Source organism: Juglans regia, chromosome 13 (assembly GCF_001411555.2).
Source record: "Juglans regia cultivar Chandler chromosome 13, Walnut 2.0, whole genome shotgun sequence".
Classification (NCBI taxonomy): domain Eukaryota; kingdom Viridiplantae; phylum Streptophyta; class Magnoliopsida; order Fagales; family Juglandaceae; genus Juglans; species Juglans regia.
The window spans coordinates 32,347,091-32,370,340 of NC_049913.1; the positions used below are offsets into that span (position 1 = coordinate 32,347,091).

The window sequence follows — 23,250 nt, forward strand, 5'->3', positions numbered from 1 at the left end:
AAACAAAACAAAAAAAAAAAAAAAACAAGAAAAAAAAAATATTTGAATAGATCTCTCATATAAATGGAGAATTGTATGCCTGCAGACAAAAACAAATTGTGAAAGGGAATAGACAGGTTGTTCGAATCTGGTACAAGACATCATCTCATGAATGCATGTACCTGGTTCTTTCAAATGTATCCAGGACTAGAAGTACAAGAAATTGTGCCCTTGCCTTGATTGTTCAAGCATAATTACCAAAATAACAGTCAAAGATCGACGTCGGCTATGTTTCAAAGGAATTAACGTGTAAGATCACTGTGGTTTCATTGTAGGACTAGCTACACCGTTCAAACAATGTGTCACAGAAAATCTGGCCAAAACTTATCGTGAGGAGATCATAACCCCGGCCTAGCCTTTTTTCTCTATAAATACGTGAAGGCCGAAGCTGCTAGCAATATGTAGCAACCTAGACTCCTATTCTCTTCCCCAAATTAGCGCTGCTGCTTTCCTTCAAAATCTAGAATACCAAACTTGAAATTAAGGAGAGATCATGTCTCAGCTGGTTGGGAAGGTAGATATTGAAGTAGAGATCAAGGCATCTGCTCGTGCATTTTACGAGGTTCACACCGAAAGATTATATGACTCACCAAAACTTTGCCCTCACTATATTCCGAGGGTTGATTTAGTTGAAGGTGGATGGAGAGATGTGGGTTCTGTTATGGACTGGTATCTCCTCTGGGGTAAGGGGCGCCACATTAATTATTTGATCCTTACATTCATATATTAAATTATCGAACATATATGTTATTATATATTTATCTCTAGTGCATGCATGCTTGGTCCCCCGCATTTTTCAACGAGAATTAATGATAGATCTACCTATAAATTTTATACAAGATTACCCACTAACGTGGTTTAAACAAAATATATGGCAAATTGATTTTTTTTTTTTTATATTGCGATTACCCATTGATGATGTGGTTTATTGTAATTATATTTTTAAAAGTGATTGTACGGCACTTGCACACTTCATGACTATATGTAACATTAATCTTTTCTTATTTGTTTATAATTTGTGAGTTTTTATTTTTATTTTATGAAGTATAAACTATTTGCCAATTGTAATTTAAAAAAATAAATAAATATCCTCATGCGATATGATTGTTTGGTTTCATGTTTAATTATATATCTCATCAGGTTAATTTCTGTTACTTTTATTTTTGTTGGGTGTGGCTCCACAGAGGGGAAAACTGTAATTTCAAAGGAGATATATGAGCACAAAGATGATGAAAAATTGTCAGTCACTTTCAAAGTAATAGGAGGATTACTGATGGAGGCGTTCAAAGGTTTCAAGTTCATTATTCAAGCCACTCCAAAGGATAAGGGCGGATGTTTGGTCCGCTGGACACTTGAATATGAGAAACTGAAGGAGGACGTTCCAGATCCAAAAGAAATGCTTAACTTTGCAGCTGAACTTACCAAAGAGATGGATGCTAATCTTATCGGCCACTAAGACCTCTACATATAAAAATATTATGAATATTATAGATCGAATTTCAATAAGACCATGCATGCATGCAGTACCGGTGTTGGTCATGTTGTCATGATGCTAATGATTTTGTTATATATGCTTCTGGTATGTAGTACTGATCATTTTATGGAATAAAATAATGCTCTCAGCTATATCATGTAATATTATAGCTGGGGATTATTGACTATTAGCTAGTTTATTTCTTGTACGTATTTTGCCTCAGATTAAGATTATTGTAATTTTTTAGGAATGATTAATCCTGTGTTTTATATATTCTAATGTTTCGGGAAAATTTCATCCCATAAAATATTTTTTTGGATGATTTTTTTTTCTCATCCCATATTGTCTTTCATGATCTATTGGAACAAATTAGGGACGAAAGTTTTGGTCCCAAAAGATGATGGTTTTTGTTGTAGTGTGTGGTATAGCCTTGTTTAGATTTTTCTTTCAGTTTTTTTCAAAATCCAATAAAATATCTTAAACTCAAACCATTTTAATTGTCCTAAACCAACGATGTACAAATCGCTACTAAAACCTCAATACCAGCGATTAAAAATTCACCGCACATAAATTTAAATAGCAGAACGTAAATTACGGCAATACTAAAACTCGTTGTCTATAAGTAAATAGCGGCGATGTAAATATCGCCGCTAAATACTTATCGAATTGAAAAGTCAATTAGCAGCGAGTAAAAACTTGCCGCAAAATAGTATTTGGCAGCGATCTAATGTTCGCTGGTAAAAAGTAGAACTCCAATTGCGGCGATAAAAAAATTGGGGGTATTAATAAAGCCCGGCGATAATTAATCGCTACCAAATGCACCTACATACGGTGATTTTGATATTACGGCAATTTTGTTGAGTCGCTGGCAGATATATTTGGCAGCGATATTTTCACTTTTAGCCTCAAAAATTAATCGCTGCCACTAATCTTTCCTAGCGTTTAACAACTGAATCCTATATTGAATTTTCAGCGATTAAGTACAAGATAAGCGGCGAATAAATATTCGCCGGGAAAAAAATATATGGCGGCGAGTTTTGGGTTCCGTTGGACTAGATCTAAATTAGTGGAGCGTTAATACCGGCGATCTTCCAGCGACTTAAAAATCGCTGGGCTAGATGTATGCCAGCGATTTTGTGGGTATAGCCAGCGATACATAATCGTTGGTAAAAGTGTTGAACCTTGTAGTGTATTCCCACACTATTTCAATTGTATTTACAGAATTCTCATCTTATCTCTTCTCATTACTCAAATTAAACGTGCCCAAAATATAAAATGTACAAAAAGGAAAATGCTAAAGCCTAATTACGAGTTAGGAAATTAAGGCATCGATTATTGTCGTAAAGAAGAAAGAATCAAAACTTGGGCATGGCAGATAATTGAAATGTCATGTATAGGCGGCAGTGGCTCGTTAGGGAGAAGTAGTGAAAGGAGGTACATGTTAGGGAATTGAACCAGACAAAGAATAGAGGAAAAGATAACAGAAAAGAGAGCTAGCAGCCTCCAATTATGAGATATAGATATAGAGTAGTGCAAGGCTGCCGCCTTGCATTGACCGCTAGCTTGCCGCTTAGAATAAATTTACCTTCTTTTTTTTTTTTTTTTAAAAAAAATTTTCTTCACATTTTTTTTTTATCATTTTTAAACATTTTTAAAAAATATTAAGAAAATATACAATTTTATTAATAGTTATTTCCTTAACCATTAAGTAAATAATAATAATAAATAATTAAAAACATATTCCATAATACTATGCGATTTAACGTGGCAAACGTTTATCTTGCGGAAGTCATGGCAACTCATAAATTATGGTAAATTGTTTGAAGTGTTCATGGTAAGTCATAAAATATGCCAAGTTGTTTGAAGTGCTTATGGCAACCTCTCAATTATGCTAAATTCGTTTTGATTGTCACTTTTTGCCTTCATCTGCAATTAATATACATTGCTGGTAAATATACCTCAACTCTTAACCAAGTTAGACTCCTCAGATCGAGCTGGATGCATTTGCTTTATGTGCAATTAACCAGGAGTCTTGGAAAAGGAAAAAATAGAAAAGACAATCAAACTTTTTCTTGAGCATGCAAGACAGTGCATGGTTGTGGTCATCATCGTTCTAATATGTTATGATTATATTTTTTTAATGTAAAAATAATATGTTGGCATGTTCTTATGAAAATATATTGAGTAGAATCCAGGTCGCAATTGGAACAAAAAGTCCAAAGATTCGAATTCGCAAGATCTGATGAAATCACTAAAAGAGCAAATATTTTTTTGCAGCGATTTTAAATTCGCTGCACCGCAATTGGTGCAGCTAAAATAAAATCGTCGCGGCCTTTTTACAATTTAAACACGGTGGGCTACGAAATCATATATTTACAGCGATTTTATGCCTTTCAACCGCAAAAAATTTCGAAACAAGTTTCAAAAACTAGTAGCAACGGGATAAAATCGAAGGGATTGAGTTGGGGGTGCCAAAACCCACTGAGCAAACCTAGCCCAAAAAGCAGATCAGGGCCAGCTGGGTCCATGTAAAACCTGAAATGAGACCAACCTAAAAATAGAGGCCCGTACAGACCGATCGTGGACCAATCATGTATTGTCAGAACAGATGTTGACCCACAGTCTACCAAGAACTAATTTTAGAGAAATATTTACTTCTCAAAAAAGTCTCACCAAAATATACTTTCACAAATTGATGTAATTTTTACTTCAAAGAATTTAAGGCCTTTAATAGGCAAGGACTTTTTTTTTTTTTTTAAATTAATATTATTATGGTAGACAACACTACAATTGCAATATGTTGATCATCATCTCCAGCCCTCACCCACCAAATGTTCACATTGAAGCTTTTGCTAATAATGTTCGCAGTTGATACAGCTCCTGCTCTCACAGGGAAACCACTTCGCGGCATAGAGATCGAAAGCCCCGAGTCCAAGGAAGGACAACATGTCACTTGTAAGAGAACAATGAATTCCATGAAAATGATTCAGAGAGTTTACTTCTTGCCAAGTCTTATAGATATCGAATGAGCTCTACTTCAAATTTTCCTTTGCGCGTGGTCTTTATATCTCCTACCTTTCCAGAGTAGATCCGAACATCAGAAATGCCTGGCTAAATACTTCATGAAAGCCATTCTATCGAGTAGCGGTTTCAGTCGAATTTAACAACTCACCTTTAATCTTCCTCTTCCACTAACCGAGACGACATCACCAGTCCTGAGAATGTTGTTTTTAGGAACAGGGCTCCAATTGACACGCACCTCCCCTTCACTGCATAGATAGATAACTTCAAATTCTTAAACTTCTATTATCACATAAGGCTAGCAATTTCAAGGAGGCAACCCAACTAGTAAAAATAAGGCTTTGTGGTCTATATCAGGTTAAGAATACACGCCTTCTGGAATCCAGGAACATCACAGCCACACAGTGCAACCAACCACATAAGAATCCTATAAAATCTAATATACCGTGTCTATGTCAAAGCATAGAGATAATAATATATTCAAGTGACAGATTTCACATTAACATACAAGGTTTTACCTGATTGAGTCAACAAGTTTTGATCGCGAAATCTTAAATCCAGCACTGCCTAGAACATCGACCCGTAGTGATGCTTCTACAGTTTTAAATGACTGAGTCCTGCCAAGAGAACAAACTCAGTTTAAGCCTATGCAAGAGGAGAAGCATTTATAGACTGAAACAAGAATGATTTGCAAGGTGATTATTTGCAACCTTGGTGGTTCATAATCAAGAGATATTAAAGGTATCTTCGTGCAAGAGACTGAAACATTACCAATCTGCAAGAAGAAAAGGCATCACAACCACAACTAGTTTGCAACTAAGGACTGTATTGCTCCTATTAGGGACCCGTGGCCAATATATCCCATCCTGTCCCAATCTTTTGACTGTCGCAATATAAATGTACGGCACAACTTCTTCTCATTCTAGAACTTTTTACTACAATAAAAATAACATATTGCAGTATGCTGTGCGCAGTTGAATTTGTTGCCATAAAAACCATAGTCGGGGGACAGCTTATTAATTCATGATATGTGAAATCAATTATAGAACCAATTTATCTAATCTGATCACAGGAATTTAAAGATCAAGTGATTAGTTTATTGATTCATATTATAATAAAACCTAAAATAAAGGATAATTATCATATTGGAACTCTATTGAAATGGAGAAGTATCAGCAGAAACGCAACAGAGATAAAGAGTACCTTGTCTAATGAGGATATAACAAAATCAACAAGTTCAGGGACAATGAGGATTTGAGCTCCCTTCTCTTCATGGGCAGTGCAAATTTTAACAATAAAAAAGAAACTCAAAATCCACTCAACTATACCCTTGTCTAATGAGGATATAACAGAAGTCAGAGAGTTCTCGGACGATGAGTATTTGAGCTCCCTTCTCTCCCTGGGCAGTGAATATTTAACAAGGAAAAACAAAAGATAACCAGGCTCTGCTCAATGATGCCCTTTAGAAATGGCCAGCGGTCAAATAAAAGATTATATGTATTTTTCTTTTTCCCAAACCGAAATAGGGTCTGAATATCAGAGATGGTTGTACTTTCTAATTTGGAAATAGGAACATGATCGATCAACAAAATGGAGTCCCAAAAGTAAGAGCTTTATAGTGAGTACTGCAGTCAAACTGACAGCCCATTAAACCCTACATATATCCAGAAACAATACAAGTATCATGATTCAAACAAGGATGTGTTCAGCACCATCATTTTGTTAATTCTAATCTTACGAACTTGCATACTTATCAAAGTGATTGTGTAACACCCGGACCCAATTTTTTTTTTTTTTTTTATAGTTGGACTATGGATTATATTTATTTATTTATTATTTTTTTTTAGCTTGATATTTTAGGTTTTTATATTACGAACTTGAGTAGTGATTTTTTTTCTTTTTATTTGGAGATTTTGGCCGTTTATTTTTTAACTTTGGAAAAACTTTCGGTTTATGAATATGTTCTTCACACGCACAACTCTAGCACTCCCACGCATGTACGCTTCTCTTCTCCCCAGCTTTAGGGTTTTGTATTTATTTTTTGTATTTTTTTGTGTTTCCAATCACCCACGTTTTCACACGTTAGCTTCAGTTCACACACGTTTCCATTTACGGCAACCGCACACATATATAGACATAACTCGTACGTCGATGATGGAAGTGATCTCTAACCTAGACTAGAGTCCCACTACACCATCCAGAACTCAAGCCGCCTCCCCATTTAGTATCGACGCAACCCGTGCATGCACAATATCTCCTCGGATCGCAGCTCCACTTCGCCGTTGGCCCCTTCTCAACCACCGTGGTACAACTCCCACTGCCCAGCCACCCTGTCTCCTCCTCGGTCAAACAAACACCGAAGAAGCCTCTATTTTAGTCCCCGAAAACATAGCAGGTTTCTTCTCTGCTTGTCGCCGTTTGAAGCAGCCCAGCCGTGCAGTACCACCAACCACTGCGACGCCCCTTCCTCGGCCAGGCCAGCACAAGCCGCCAGTTCCGTCCATTGACCCATATCCCTCAGCCATTCAATACAGAAGCGCAGCCTTACCAAAGCCGAAGGACCTTTGTTTTTGCTTCCCGAAACAGAGCCACCACTTGCAGCTATCCCCAGCACTTTCTCGCTGCCATCAACCACGGCAAGTGTATACAGAAATTGCCAACGAGGACTTCCCGTCACCCTAGTCCGCCGCAAGCCGCCTCAAGCCCCAGTAAGCACACGCCGTTTCTTTTATTTTTGTTTTCCTCTTTTCTCTCAGTTTCTCTATGTCTCCCCTTCACTCTCTCACTGTGTGTTTCTCTCGTTCATCTCTCTCTCCCTCTCTATCATTTTTTCAACTGCTCAAGCGCCGCACCCACCACCGCCGACCTCAGCTAACTCTGAGTGTTGTCGCACGTTCCTTTCCTTCTCGGTGAGTCCCTGCCACCGCTGTTTTTCTTTAATTCATATGTGTATGTTCATCACTAGTTTTTCTTCTTTAGGTGTATATATATATATATATATTTATATATGTATATATATGGAAGGTTCTCAGTTTTAACCTAATGTTTTTCGGGTGAGAAGTCTTTATTTTTTTTTTGGGTTTATTTAAATGGGAATTTTGCTTTAAGTTTCAATAAATATTATATTGTGTTTTGATAATATTGTTAGTTAAAGGAAGTAAACCTATTTTTTCTTAAGAGATGAATTTTTCATGACTTACTTTATGGAAATTTTAGTAACCAATGTATTCTTTTTATTTATAAAATATTATTGGTATTTTTAGATATTTTGAATATTAATTTTTATTGAGTTCTATAATTATCATAACACTTATTAGATAAATTTTATTCTTCAGTACGAATTCGAGTAAGTGGATATTGATGATCTTAGAAAATGATGGTAATTTTAGGTTATGAGGATTTTTTATGTATTGAAGGATTAAAACAGGTTATTTTAGAAGCTTAGGATTAAATATCGAAATGTGTGATTAATTGGAAATTTACGAGAATTGCGTGATTATTTTATAGGTGACGATTAATAATTGTTCGGCATTTTGAGGAAATTCCTGAAAAGCTAAGAAATCCAAATAAGCGGGGTTCATATACTAGTTTTGCTTAAAAGAAATGAAATGAGATTGACTTTGAAAATATTCATGTTTATTTTTGAAAAGAAATCTAAAAACGACCTAAGATGTTTGTTCTGCATATGCATAAATTCTATAAGAGAAAGTATTTTCTGTCATGACTGGTGTTGACATGAGTTAGTTTTGTGCATTCTGTTTCTGAACTATACAAAAAGAATGAATATGGAAGTCTAAAAGCTTTTGCTTTGAATAAATGAAGATGTTTTGGTGTCTGTTTATTTCGAACACGTGAAATGATCTGAAGTTATTCAGTATTTTGTTTTGATATGATGTGTCATCTGAAAAACCTTGGCATGAAGTTCTGAATCTGTATCTGAATGTGATCTGTTTTCGATGATGTTCTGTTCTGTTTCTGTTAAGGCCCAGCCACATGTATAATGGTGGTTTATAACCCTACCACGGGGGTGAAACATGGTATACGGCCCAGCCACGGGTATAATGGTGGTTTATAACCCTACCACGGGGGTAAAACATGGTATACGGCCCAGCCACGGGTATAATGGTGGTTTATAGCCCTACCACGGGAGTTAAACATTGTATTTGTCCCGATGTGATGCTATGAGATGATATGACTATAATGTTTTCAGTTTGGATATGCCAATGGATTTTCTTTTTGGGAACAAGGTTGTTTTTCTGAAAATTTCGCTCTGATATTTTGTACCAAGTTTGGTTTATGCGTTCTAAAAATAATTTATGTTGTTTCTGCATTCTAAAAGTAAAGGTTTTGTTCTGCTTATCAAATGTTATAAATGCTCATGTTTACATGTTAGTATATGCTCTCTGCTTGCTGAGTTGTTGATAACTCACCCCTTAATCTTCATAATATTTCAGATGACATTGATGGTTCAGCTGAGGATCAAGATTATGAGGCATTGGGTGAGATGATTTAAGTATAGTGGTTTAAGCATAGGAAGTTTTTATGAGTATTGTCGATTTTTATTAAGAAATTTTATTATGTTTTGATGACTTGGCATTTTGAAAAATTGGTTATATTGAGGAAATTAGATTGAATCAAATTTTTCTATATGATATTGGGAATTTGGAGTCTATTTTTATATTGTTGAAATGTGAGTTTAAGTGTTAGGAAGTAACTCTCCGACCTGTGTGGGACCGGGGCATTACAGATTGGATCCCTTTAAGCTATAAAGGAAAATCCAGATGATACCTGCAAGATAATATCTCCGAGCTTCTCCCTGGCAATCCCTGTACCAAGAATTGCACCAAGGTAGTCACCAAGGTATCTTCGGCTCGGGGCTGAATGTTGCGTCGAGGTGAGAAAGAAAAGGCATGAGAGAGAAGAGTCTGAGGCAGGAGAGGGAGAGTTGAGAGCAGCTCGGGGCTGAATGCTGCGTCGAGTGAGAGCAGGAATTTTTCTAGGGTTCGGTGAGGGCTTTGTGGTGAGAAAGAAAAGGCGTGAGAGAGAAGAGTCTGAGGGAGGATAGGGAGAAGATGGAGAGTTGAGAGGTCTGAGGGAGAACGATGATGAGATGTCTGGAGGAGAACGAGGGTGAGAGGACTGAGGGAGATAGGTCAAGTGAGATGTCTGAGGGAGAAAGGGAGAATAAACCGTGACGTGGGGAAGAATCGAGTTTGGCCACGTCAAGAGTGTAGCGTGCAGTTAGAAACCGGAGGTTGAGTAGATTATCTGTTCCAAGAAACGGCTTCTGTAGTGTTACTGAAAAGAAGTACAACAACCTTCCCTACTAAATAATTGGAAACAAATACATTTAACAAGTTAAAAATAGTCGACATAAAGTGGCATAGTAGCAATAGGATCCAGAAAAGACAACAGTCATAAAGTCGCATAGCACAAGTTGACAGCAAATTCCTTTGCTCTGCTCTGGATTTCACTGAGGAAGGAAGGCAGCTACATTTGGATTTCACTGAGAAAGGAAGGTTTTGTTAGTATTGGAAACGCTCCGTAGATTGCCATAAGAATTTTTCATATGATATAATGTATTTTATAAATATTTTATAAATATATTTTTTTTATATTTTATAAATACACTTCATATATTAATTAATAATTTCATGTGCATACTCAAGTTTATTAATTAGGAATGTAACATACTGTTTGTGTCCATCATAATCTAATATAAGCAGTACAACATAGTAATATATAGATATTACTTTTAAACAACGTACTGATCTCGTCTGACGGAAGGAAAGAGCAGAACAGTTGGACTAAAATAATCCTTGGTTTGTGAACAGTAAGATTGCGTTTGATTATTAAATTCAATTGAGTTCAGTCTAATTTTAAGTTGAGTCTAACATCTAAATACCAAACTCTCAAATTAATAAACTCATCTCAACTCAAAACCTTCTTATACTTGGAACCCACAACCTTTTCCAACTTAAAATATCTTTATATGTGAGATCCACAACCTTTTTCAATTTTCCATAAAAAGTATTAAACTCATCTTAATATCTAAACACATTTTAAACATAATTTAGATGGGTTTCACATAACTCATTCTACTACTCAACTCATTATTATTCATAAAAAATTCAATTCAGCTCAATATCTAAATGTAGAACTGCAAATGGTCTGGTCCGGTTTGGCGATGGACCTATCATTTTTCCAGACCGGACCAGTCCGAACACCCAAAGGGACCAGACCGAACCAATAGCTATTGGTCCGGTCCGGTCCAGTCGGTCCAACATATATTTTTTTTAAATAATTAATAAAAAAATTATTTAACATACTAAATTAAATTAAGTGTCTTATTAATATGGATTATTTAACAAACTCAATAAAAATATATTTTATATGGTTAATGATAATAAATTGGATGAAAATTATATTATTAATTTATATAATTACTATATAATTAACTAATTGATATTATATATTAGTTAATTCATAGAATATTAACAAGTGTTAATAACATATTTAAAATTTTATATTGTTACTAGTGATAGGTTAGATGAAGATATATATAAAATATTGTTAATTTATAGAATATTAACAAGTATTAATAATATATTTAAAAATCTATATTGTTAATTGTATAATTATTATATATAAAAAATATATAAATTTTTTTTTTCATTCGGTCCGGTCCGGAAAAACCCTAGACCGTGGACCAGACTGAAATTTTTCGATCCTCTAAAATTTAGACCGGACTAGACCGGTCTAAGTCTCGGTCCGGTCTGGTCCAGACCGAAACGGTCGGTCCGACCGGACCGTTTATCACCCCTATCTAAATGTATAGTCCCCTTATTTTACTGTAGCTCATATCTTGAGCAAGACTTGAGTGTACCACAAAGAGTCAAAAGTGTCCGACTTAGATGAACCTCCTCCACAATAACCATCTTAATTTGTTAAATTAGCACACGTCACCTAATCTTTAGTTCCAATAGTTTACTTGGCGTGGCTTGTAATAGAATGAAATATTCTTTGTATTCTCAGTTGTAATTCTCATTACAATGACAAGGGTATTTATACACAATATTCTGTACAATATTCTAAGAATAAAAAAGAATCAATTATATTACATAACTTGAGACAAAAAATAGATTATACAATACTATACAATGCCTATGGTGCCTCTGTAGTAGCTGTTGTTCGTGCATCGAGGTCTTCAACAGTGCATCTTGTAATTTAAAAGAAGATTGAGAGGAAAAAACAGACCCTGGTTGATCGTTGCTTTGAAGTAACGTAGTATGCGTTTTACTGCAACCCAATGTGGTATTTTTGGTCTGTGCATGAATTGACACACTTTATTGACCGCATAAGATATATCGGGTTTGGTGAGGGACAAGTATTGTAACCCTCCAACAATGCTTCTAAACAGAGTAGCATCATCAAAACTAGGTGAGTCGAATTTTGACAACTTAAGGTTTACTGCCATGGGTGAGGTAACGGGCTTTGCATGTAACATTTTACTCCGAGTGAGGAGATCCTTAATGTATTTTCTTTGAGAGAGTAATAAGTCAGTGTTCAAATGAGTTATTTCTAGACCAAGAAAGTAGGTTAGAGCACCTAAGTCTTTAACTAGGAATGCCAAGCTCAAGTCAGAAATAAAGGAATCAATGGTAGAGGCTCTAGACGCAGTGATTATAAAATCATCAACGTAAACCAGAACATATATACGCAAATCACCTTGACTCAGCACAAAGAGCGATGCATCAGCTTGAGATGCCTGAAAGCCATAATCAAGTAACCATGAGCTTAATTGGGCAAACAATGCCCGTGGAGCTTGTTTTAAACCATAAATTGCTTTTTCCAATTTACAAACATATTGAGGATATTGAAAATCAATAAATCCTTGAGGCTGATGCATATATACCTGATTTGTGAGTGTTCCATGCAGGAACGCATTCTGTATATCAATTTGTCTCAAAGCCCATCCACGAGCAATAGCAATTGAGAGGATCAACCGAATAGTAGGTGCCTTGACTACGGGACTGAATGTCTCGTTGAAATCAAGTCCAGGTTGTTGATGGTAGCCTTTAGCTACAAGTCGTGCCTTCCTCCGTTCAAGAGACCCATTTGCATGTAGTTTGGTGCGATAAATCCATCTACAACCAAGGACATTAAAGGATGGGTTAGGTGGAACAAGGGTCCAGGTTTTGTTTTGTAGGAGGGCTTGGTACTCCTGATTCATGACTTCAAGCCATTCAGGGTGTTTGGATGCAATGGCATAGCTATTGGGTGTTTCGGGAATGACTGTGGTAGCAAGACAGTGCCTAGAGGGATAAGGAACAGTTCCATCCAGTCGAATACAGGGTTGAGAGGAATTTTTCTGTGCTCGTGTGATGATAGGTGATCAAGGTGGTATGAGGAGAGGAAGATCAGAGGAGTTACGGGATGAGGAACTAGGGATTTTAGATCAGGACGAAGAGGAAATTGGGAAATTTGGAGTTGGTGAGTTCTGAGAAGTAGACAAAATGAAGTTTGGACCTGGGCCTAAGATTGGGGGCTGTGGATTTAGAATGGGTAAGCTAACGTATGAGGGAGAGGAGAAGTGGGAGTTAGATGATGAAGTGGGCCGATGGGTTGAATAAGGAAATTTATTTTCATGAAATATGACGTCTCGGGAGAAGTATAGCCGATTTTTTTTTAAGTCTAAGCATTTGTACCTCTTGTGAATCAAGCTGTACCCAAGAAAGAGACATGAGGTGGAGCGAAAATTTAATTTATGTTGATTGTAAGGGTGTAAGTTAGGAAAGCACTCACACCCAAAGACTTTTAAAAATTGATAATCCGGATCATGATTGTAGACTTTGAAGAATGAAGTTTTATTATCAATTGTTGGAGAAGGTAAGAGATTAATAAGATAAATAGCCGTGTCAAAAGCATTGGTCCAATAAGAAAAAGGGAGAGAAGCTTAGGCCAAGAGGGCAAGCCCAATCTCGACTATATGTCTGTGTTTTCGTTCCACAAGCCCATTTTGTTGGTGGGTATGTGGACACTTAAACCGATGGTGAATTCCAAGTTTTTGACATATTGGTGAGAGAGATTGAAATTCACCACGCCCATCGGTTTGAAGAGTGATGAGTTTTGTATTAAAAAGGCGCTCAACAAACGGTAAAAAATTGGAAAAGACATTAAGCACCTCAGATTTCAATTTTAAGGGATAAAACCACGTAAACCGAGTTTATTGATCCACAAAGGAGACATAGTACTTGAAGCCTTGTCTAGAAACAAAATGGGCTGGGCCCCAAACATTAGCACAGACCAAATCTAATGGTTTATTTGAATGGGCCGAATGAGAAATAAACGGTTGTTGATGATTTTTGGCTAAGGGACACTCAATGCACTGAAAACTGGAGGCGTTGTGAAGAACTTTCAAGCAGGTGGTGCGCAGGATACGTGAGAGAGTCGAGTGATGAGGATGGCCCAGCCTACGGTGCCACTGAGCTACAGAGGCTTTTTCACCTATGTTGATAGAAGGAGACGGGATGATGGAAGAAAAATCTGACTCCGAAGGGAAGGCATAGAGGTCGTTATGGATTGGTCCTATGAGGAGGATCATCCCCGTCGATGTGTCCTTCATAGAGAAGAAAGAGTCATGAAACTCGAAAAAGCTTGAGTTATCCTTGCAAAATTTAGAAACAGAGATGAGATTCTTTGTAATTTTAGGAACATGAAGTAGATTTTGAAGACGAAGAGAAGAGGGAGAAGAAGAGGAAGATAAGGAAGATTCACCCGTATTCTGAATGCAAAGTCCGGAACCATCTCCTACTAGAATCTGTTCATTACCACAGTAAGGCTCATAGGCAAGATTCAAGTTGTTGAAGGTGTGGATTATATGATGGGTTGCTCTCGAGTCGGGGTACCAAGTAGGATCTGGGGAGAGGCTAGGCTGGGTGAAGTTCGCTGAGAAGGAAGTGGGCGCACCAAATTGATAGCTATGATCAAAATGGTGCCTACACTGTAGAGCTACGTGGCCCGCTTTTTGACATACTTGACAGGTTGGTCATTGGGAATTATGGGGATTTGGTTGTGTAGTAGGGGAAAAACTACGGCCTCCTCTGTTTGGGTAATTGGATCTACCTCGGCCATTTCTTCCATTTCGGCCACCACGATACTGAGTGGGACCTCGCACACTAGTATGTGTAAAATTGACAGATGGTTGCAGGGAGATAGAACTCTGTGTGCTGTGAGCAAGTCTGCTTTCATGGACAAGAAGCAACTGAAACAGCTCATGAGAAGAAATGGGTTCAACCCATGTTGTTATAGAAGTAACAAAAGCATCATATGCGGGACCAAGCCCAATGAGAAGATATGAGACAAAATTAGGATCACGTAAGGGAGTACTAGAGGCAGCAAGAATGTTAGCAGGAGATCTTACTTTAACAAAATAGTCAGTGATGCTTTGGTCACCTCTAGTCAGATTAGCAAGTTGGAATCTAACTTGAAAACATTTTGGCTTGAGAGTGAGAGGCAAACAGTGAGGAGAGAGACCTCCAAAGCTCACAAGATGTTTGGGATGAAAGAACATGCCCAAGGACTGAGTCTGAGAGGGATGAGAACAATATACTGAGAACTAATTGATCGTTTCTTTTCCAGGAAGCATAAGCTGGATTAGGTTGAGTCTCAAGAAGGGAAGGAGGAGATTTTAGTGTGCCATCAACATATTGGTAGAGATGCTAACCCCTGAGATAGGCAGAGATATGCACATTCCATAAAGGATAGTTATTGTTGGTGAGCTTAGTGGTGACTAGATGCGAGAAGGAGGACATGGCTGAGGTCTTTGGAGAGGGAAGGGAGGTAGAGGAAGTCATGGATCAGAGGACTGTTAGTCGTGGGCTCTGTGATACCATAATAGAATGAAATATTCCTTGTATTCTCAGTTGTAATTCTCATTACAATGACAAGGGTATTTATACACAATATTCTGTACAATATTCTAAGAATAAAAAAGAATCAATTATGTTACATAACTTGAGACAAAAAATAGATTATACAATACTATACAATGCCTACGGTGCCTCTGCAGTAGCTATTGTTGGTGCATCAAGGTCTTCTATATTAATAGTTTGGTTTTTAAGTTATCTCAATTTAATTCATCTCATTTTATCTAATTATTATATTTTTTTAAAATTTTTACAAAATAAAATAAAATAATTCAAATTTTTCAAATTTTAAAACAAAAATAATATTAAAAAATTATTTCTAATAATATTTTGTTCAATTTTCAACATTTATCTCAATTCAATTCAACTAAAGAAACAAATCAAGCCATAATGAAACAATTTACTTTATCATGGTAAAGAAACAAACATTGTTCAAGGCTTTGGTAAAAACGTAGGCATTACCATAAAAAGTGATTTTTTTTACATTTTTTTTATGATAGGGTCTATTATTTTATAAAATACGTTACGAGAAGCTTATATATTTTGAGTTTATATATATCATTATTCATTCTAAAAATTAAAACACATTCCACTTCAGGAAAAAAAAATTGTGGGATTAAAAAATTGGGCAATTATTTTTGGATTATTAGATATATAATGTTTATTTTTTAGAATAATGATAATGTAGTGTTGAATCAGAATAGAAAGTAATAGAGATGGGGTGGCAGCACTTTACAAAAGACGAGTCGAGTGATCGGCTATAATGGGCTTAGAGTGGGCCCAAATCCGGGCTTAAGGTCTATTTTATGCTGCAAACGCCCCTCTAAGCATCTTGCTAAAGAGATAATATTCAAACATGGGCCCACCCCTTAGGATCAGATGCCATCCTCCAATGTCTACTCTCACATTTAAAACTCCATTATTATAAGATAAGCGAAGACTGCCCTACTCCAAATCTTTCTAATGCTTAGATTCGTTTGGTTCCTCGACTCTTTTCAATTTATCTTAATTTATTATTATAATTTTTTTAAATTTAAATATAAAATATAATAAATAATTCAACTTTTTCAAATCTCAAAATAATAATAATATTAAAAAATAATATTCTAACAATATTTTATCATCTCAACTCAACTCAGTTCAACATCCAAAAGCGCAATATACAAGCCACTATATCTTCTGCTTTCTCAATTCCTCATGTGGATGCTGTTGCAAAATCAAACTTATTCTTGAGCATGCAAGACAGTGCATGGTCGTCGTCATCATCGTTCTAATATGTTATGATTACATTTTTTAATGTAAAAATAATATGTTGGCCTGTTCTTATGAAAATATATTGAGCAGAATCTAGGTTCCAATTGAAACAAAAAGTCCAAAGATTCGAATTCACAAGATCTGATGAGATGGACCTAGCCGAAATAAATCAGTCATAACTTTTGATTCTCATATTGTATTTAGGGCCGGCTCAGTAGGTTCCTGGGCCAAAGGCTAAAATTTTGAGTGAGGCATTTTTATTTTATTTTATTTTTAAGTAAAATTAACTAAAAATAATTTTATTTTTATATTATATTTTTATTGAAAAATAATTTCTATTGTTTTGTAAAGTAAAATTATTGATTAAGATTTTATACCACATTTTCAACAAATAATTGACTTAATCTTTATTAGAAAATTTTTGATTTAGAGAGAATTTTATCAAATCTAGTTTTACAAGTACTTTAGACTCTTAGACACAATTATAATCATTATTGTTGATAAAGTTCTATAAACAACTTACACATTTAAAAAAAAAAGTGGGCCCTTGCCTTTTCAAAAGATTATACAAAAATCTTTTATGAACACTCAAAAATTAAATTTTACTATTTATAATTTTCACATTAATTATATATTAAACTAATAATGACAAAAGAGAAGTATATTTTTAGAAGTAAAATAGATAAAATAATTATTATTTGTGATATTTTTAAAAATTAATAATGATATAATATTTATTTGATCTTATTTATATTTTAATTTTCATTGAGTTAATTAAAATTTTTTATTTGATATATATTTGTTTTAAAAAAGTTCTAATTTATAGTTTTTTTGTTGGGCCTTCTTCCATTAGAACCTTAGGCAATTGCCTAACTTGACTTGAAGAGCCGGCCCTGATTGTGTTGAGGTGATATTTATAGCATTGGAAAGCAAAGTCAATTATCTAAACATTCATATCTCACGAGAATCTTCAAATTCCATGTATGGCCAAAACAGCTCGAAAAAGTCACTATAAACACTCAGAAAGTAGGCATGAACAGTAGTGAGTCAGTGACATGTGTTGCTCTTCTGTGAAACTTGTCAATACTTGTTCAGAAGTCCTGCATGTCCGTCTCACCAACTCCAGTGTGAATTTCAACTGTTTAGACCGGTTTTTGGACAGATGGAGGACACCTGTGGCCCGAAATGGAATCCAAAGGTCAAATAGCCGCCACTCCATAGATTTAAATTACGTCTATATTGAGCAAGGCATGGTCCTCATCGTTCTAATAATAAATACTCTTATCAATAATGATGCCATTCCCAGGACGGGATAGAGGAATTACTGAAGATCATTATTATTTAGAAATCATGGTAATTTCCTGGTCCTTGATAGTGTTCAACATTACGGGATATATCGCAAGGGTGCAGGTTAAAAGGATAAAAATAAGAACGACAAGAGCTAGCGTGTGCAGATCACAGCCAGGTGAAGTTTAGCAGGAATTCAATAGAGGTCTAGATTTTGAAACTCTGTCCAGGTTCATCTTTGATAGATAGTTGGGTTTGTGCAGATGAATTGGGTTTTCGTCTGCTGCCTGCCTTCAATCCGTGCAATTTGAATGGATAAGGATGTTTTATTTAATTTTTTTTTTTCTTACATAAAAGCATCCAATCGAAAAGATTTCAAATGCAAATGTGAAACCTTTAAAAATGCAGACGAGTCACGAGTCACCGTATGCATGCAGTTCAAGAAGCATTTTATTATAGCCTTATTGAGAGTCGCTAGCAGTACCTGTATAGCCTTATTATATTATCAATGGCTTTAGAAGCATTTTCCATACAACAAAGTACAACAGAAAGACGGACTGCATACTAATTACCAAACAAGGTGCACAGAGACTTGCCGATAACAGATTGTTCTAAGCATGCAAGCATATATAGTTTGACTGTCTCTCTAGCATTCATAGAGTTTGGAAGAAAGTCGGGGAGTGATGACAACTTGTAGGGGAGTTGCCTTGGCCAAGGAGATGCCTAAGCCCTCAGTCATGTCCACCGGCTTGTTCAATGGAGTTGTAAACTCAAATCCCTGAAGCAAACGAGCTAGTGTCAATTGCGATACTTGCAAGGCAAACATGTCTCCAGGGCAAGATCTTCTTCCAGACCCAAATGGTTGGAATTCAAAATGTTGACCTGAGGCATCCACACTTGCATGGCTTGAGAGAAACCTTTCAGGCAAGAAATTATTAGGGTCTTGCCAAACCCTTGGGTCACGATGCAGCTTCCACACATTCACAAACAAGCGAGTTCCCTTCGGAATGTAATAGCCACAAACTTGACAATCTTCTGTTGACTCGTGTGGAAACGATAAAGGGGATGGTGGGTATAAGCGCAAGGATTCTTTGATTATGGCTTGGAGGTAAACTAGATCTTTAATATCATAATCTTCCACCCATCTATCCCTTCCAACTTTGAGATCCAACTCTTCTTGGGCTCGTTTCAAAGCATGTTTATTGTTTAATAATAAGGATAAGAGCCATGTCAGGTTAAGAGATATAGTATCAGAACCAGCCAAGATAAGAATCTACAACATGAAAATGGGGCCATAGTTAGGCAAATAAAAGAAAATAAGCTACAAATTTATTATAAAATGGGTCAAAGAAACACCAATTAGCTAGTGAATAACCATTAAAAAAAAAAAAAAAAAAGCTAGTGAATAGAACCTTATTTGATTAAATGAAGTGTGCGATTATATCAATTACCAATTTTATAAATGGACTTAATTGCAATACTGAGAAATATCTGATTGAATGATTCAAGAGTTATGTTATATATACTACACGTATTCAGTACAGGAGAATTGGGGCAAGATGAATGCATTTTCCATGATTTAAAGATGTACTTGGGACTGATAAAAAGATCATTAATTTTAATCCGGGATCTTGGGCTGTTGTTTTCTTAATCTTCAGGTACCACCTTTAATTAGCAAAATTACAATAGTCTCGTAATCCTTTCCTTTTTCTATTAGTGGCGGAACCAGCAATTTTTTTTTTAGGGAGGCAACCTTTTTACCGTGCCACACATTTATGTAAAATAAAAAGAGAATAAAAATCATAAAAACATAACTATATATAAAATTAGACTTCGATAATTTGCTACATAAATAAAGAAATAAAATTCTAAAAACACAACTTAATATATATTTTAGATTTTTGATGATAATGGTTCATGGAGTAACGTTCATCTATTATTATTTTTGTAGTGAAATATTTAGAATTTATTTTTTTCATAAAAATTATCAAGTGGTCTTTTAGAATGTCATCTTTCATTTTAATATGTAAGCTATTTTTTCAATTATAGTATTATATGTTTAATGTCAATCACCGGTAGCAACTGAATATTTTCGATCCCTTGTTAGGTATATACTTCTATTTTCACTAAATTGACAAAGAAAATTAAACAAGCTCTTCAAAAATGACAACTCTTGTTTTTTATTCTTGACTATTTTTTTTTAAAAAAAATGATATTTTCAGTTATAGAAGGTGTAAATTTCATGAATTTTTTTATTTTTAACAATAAATAAATTTAAGATCCATATGAAAAAATTATATTTTTAATGGTGGACCATATATTTTTCAAAACAAATGCAAGGGACTTGCATAGCTTATGTATCATTGCTCTTTTTCCTTATTCTCTTTTATACCTAAAGTGACTAGTTAGGCCTCGTTTGGATAATGAGATGAGTTGGGATTATATGTGAATAATAGTAAAATTGTTTATGAATAATAGTTAAATTGTTTGAGTTGAGATGTTTTATGAAATTTTGGAAAACAAGAGAAAAAAAAGTTGAATAAAAAAATATAAAGTTAAAATATTGTTAGAATATAAATTTGTCATATATATATATTTGGATTTGAGAAAGTTGAATTATTTTTGTATTTTATTTGGAAGTCTAATAAAGTTGTAATGATTAGATAAAAAATTTAAAAAATTGAAATTGAAAAATGTTTATTTTTATGTTGTACGTTTGGACATTGAGATAAGATGAGAAGATGTGAGATAAAATAAGAGGCTTTTACTATCCAAATTAGGCATAAAGTTAAAAATCAGAAGGAAGAACTCTCGCGATGGTTTCTTAAAATAGCAATATATCAATATACAGTACAAGGAAAAAGAAATTATCTTCAAATTTGAAGGTCTTTAGCTAGTTTCGGATGTGCAACTCAAAGATTTTGTTAGAATATTATATCAGGATATTACCATATTTAGAATATATTCATAATATTTTAGTATGTATGGTAATATAACTTAATTATTTTGTACCATATTTAGCTTATTACGTAAATCAGTCAATTCTATCATACGAGTAAATTAGTAACATTATACATACCAGCACAGTTGCCTTGATAATGGTTTCTCGGCTATGACCAAACATGGAATCCTCAATTGCTGATAGCATGGCATCGATGAAGTCTGGCTCTTGGCTTTGCTCATCAGTCTTGAGCCTCCTCGCGGTATGTTCTTCAACCCAACTTCCTATTAGAGAGTCCAATTCCTTCGCAACACGCTTCATAGATTTCACTTGGCCCCGCAAATCAATCCATTTGAGAATTGGAATTAGATCAAACATGACAGGAGCCCCAGTTAAATACATGAATTCTTTCATGATTTTCCCTATGCGTTTTGCCTCTCCATCATTTCCACCATTGGCATAACCAAAATATCTCTTCCTCGCAATAACTTTTGTGATTATATTCGAGGCTAGGCCCTCGATCCATTCACTAATCACCACGCTGACTGGGTTGTCTTCGTTGCTCCTGCAAACAGAGTAGAGATCTTTAACCAAAGTATCCACCTCGGAGACTCGCATGTTTTTGAGTTTCTCGAGCCGGCGGCTGGAGAGGAGTTCAGAAACTGCTAGCTTTCGTATCTTACTCCAATATGATCCATAATTGGAAAACCCGAATCCTACATAGTTGTAAGCAAGGTATTTTCCCTGGCTAGACAATGGTCGTGCAGCGAAAGTCTTATCATTTGTGGTGAAGCACTCCTTGACTGCTTCATGGCTGCTAATCACAAGTGTAGGTTTCGTGCCAAACCGGATCTTGAAGATGGGACCATATTTATCAGCCATGGCAGCCAAGGTTCTGGCGATTGTGTTTTGGGAACGAAGTTGATGAAGGTGGCCAATAATTGGCAATGCACCCGATGGTTCTGGGGCTAACATGCCCTTACTATGACTTCCAGCTTTCACTCTCCACAGATTATACAACAATACCAACACTAAAACCCCTGCAATTGCAAGTAGATGAGAAACGATTTCCATGGTGTCAGGATGAAGTTTTCCACTTCAAATTTGGTGGTTTCTTACTGTTCAGCTACACAGATTTATAATTGTAACTAGGAACAAAATTACTCTTTTATCCTTAGTTTTGTTTGGTTGGTCATATTTGACTGTTGACCAAATAAATATATTTTGTCTTTTGTGATCGCTCAGAAAGTAAGCATGCATGGTAGTGACTTGTGTTGCTCTTTTGCGAAACTCGTCAAACTTGCATGATTAGACCGTTGTTGGACATTAGAAAAGTAGTCCTGTCCATCTCACCAACTCCATTTACTATAAAAAAAAAATATATATATTTATTTACGATTAATTAATTTTAATAAAATAATTATTTATAATTAAAATTAATTATAAATAATTTTTTAATTATAATAAATTGATTCCAAAAATCTATTTTTTTTTTTTATAGTGAGTGAAAATTTCAACTATTTAGACCGGTTTTGGACATAAGAAGGGTGCAGATGAATTGGGTTTTCGGCTGCTACCTGCCTTCGATCCATGCAAGTTCTGATCAAGGATAAAGGGTTTTTTTTTTCCCTACTAAAAAGCATCCAATCGAAAAGATCTCAAATGCAAATGTGGAACTATAAAAAGAGAAATGATAAACTACCGATTAATTTACTACTCATAAAGTACTATTGAATAAAATAATATGTTTTTGAAATTGGATTTTGCTTTTTAGTTTTGATTTGATGTACCTAAAATTTGAAAAAATTATATTTTATAAGTAAATAGTAGACAAGTTGTAGATGGTTTGTTAGTGTATCACTACTCCTGTAAAAATTGCAGCCGAGTAGTCACTTTATGCAGTTCAAGAATAGATAACTTACACGGCAATAACTTCTTTTAGGTGGAGATTTTGAGTCAGATGCGGTATATAGCCTTGTTATGTTATCAAGGGCCCTAGAAGCATTTTACATAAGTACCACAAAAAGACTGCATACGAATTACCAAACATGCTGCACAAATTTTAATCGGGTGTTTATTTGCTAACAATAAATATGGGAAAAACCGACAGTTTTTAACCCGATCCGAATGGACTGGGTCAGATCGGGTCGATTTCAAAATGCCTTGACACCGGGTCGGCCCAAAAATAGCCTTGGGCAGGCTGGGTTGCAGGCCTATGCAGGCATATATAGTTTAACGGTCTCTCTTGCTGAAATTGGCTTCAAGGCAAGGGATAAAATTCATGCCTTCTTTTTCAACTACAGAGG

At 35.4% G+C, this 23,250-nt stretch overlaps 2 protein-coding genes across 2 annotated transcripts; one reads left to right on the plus strand and one right to left on the minus strand.

Annotated features, from left to right (window-relative positions):
* The first annotated feature begins 422 nt into the window (after nucleotides 1-422).
* Nucleotides 423-1,703, plus strand: LOC108991299 (MLP-like protein 43). The gene is made up of 2 exons (XM_018965479.2): nucleotides 423-722; nucleotides 1,224-1,703. The coding sequence occupies exons 1-2, from the start codon at nucleotides 533-535 to the stop codon at nucleotides 1,493-1,495; spliced, it is 462 nt and encodes a 153-aa protein (XP_018821024.1). The 5' UTR covers nucleotides 423-532; the 3' UTR covers nucleotides 1,496-1,703.
* A 16,728-nt stretch (nucleotides 1,704-18,431) lies between these two features.
* On the minus strand, nucleotides 18,432-22,085 carry LOC108991297 (cytochrome P450 CYP82D47-like). Its single transcript, XM_018965476.2, has 2 exons — nucleotides 21,083-22,085; nucleotides 18,432-19,276 (listed from the first exon to the last, which is right to left on the minus strand). Exons 1-2 carry the CDS (start codon nucleotides 22,016-22,018, stop codon nucleotides 18,650-18,652), a joined length of 1,563 nt encoding a protein of 520 aa, XP_018821021.1. The 5' UTR covers nucleotides 22,019-22,085; the 3' UTR covers nucleotides 18,432-18,649.
* Nucleotides 22,086-23,250: the final 1,165 nt, after the last annotated feature.

Excerpts from the sequence above, each read along its gene's own strand:
- LOC108991299 (XM_018965479.2), top strand. The coding sequence starts at position 533 with ATGTCTCAGCTGGTTGGGAAGGTAGATATTGAAGTAGAGATCAAGGCA. Across the intron at positions 723-1,223 it reads GGACTGGTATCTCCTCTGGG|AGGGGAAAACTGTAATTTCA; the intron begins GTAAGGGGCGCC and ends GTGGCTCCACAG.
- LOC108991297 (XM_018965476.2), bottom strand. The coding sequence starts at position 22,018 with ATGGAAATCGTTTCTCATCTACTTGCAATTGCAGGGGTTTTAGTGTTG. Across the intron at positions 19,277-21,082 it reads TTATCAAGGCAACTGTGCTG|ATTCTTATCTTGGCTGGTTC; the intron begins GTATGTATAATG and ends TTCATGTTGTAG.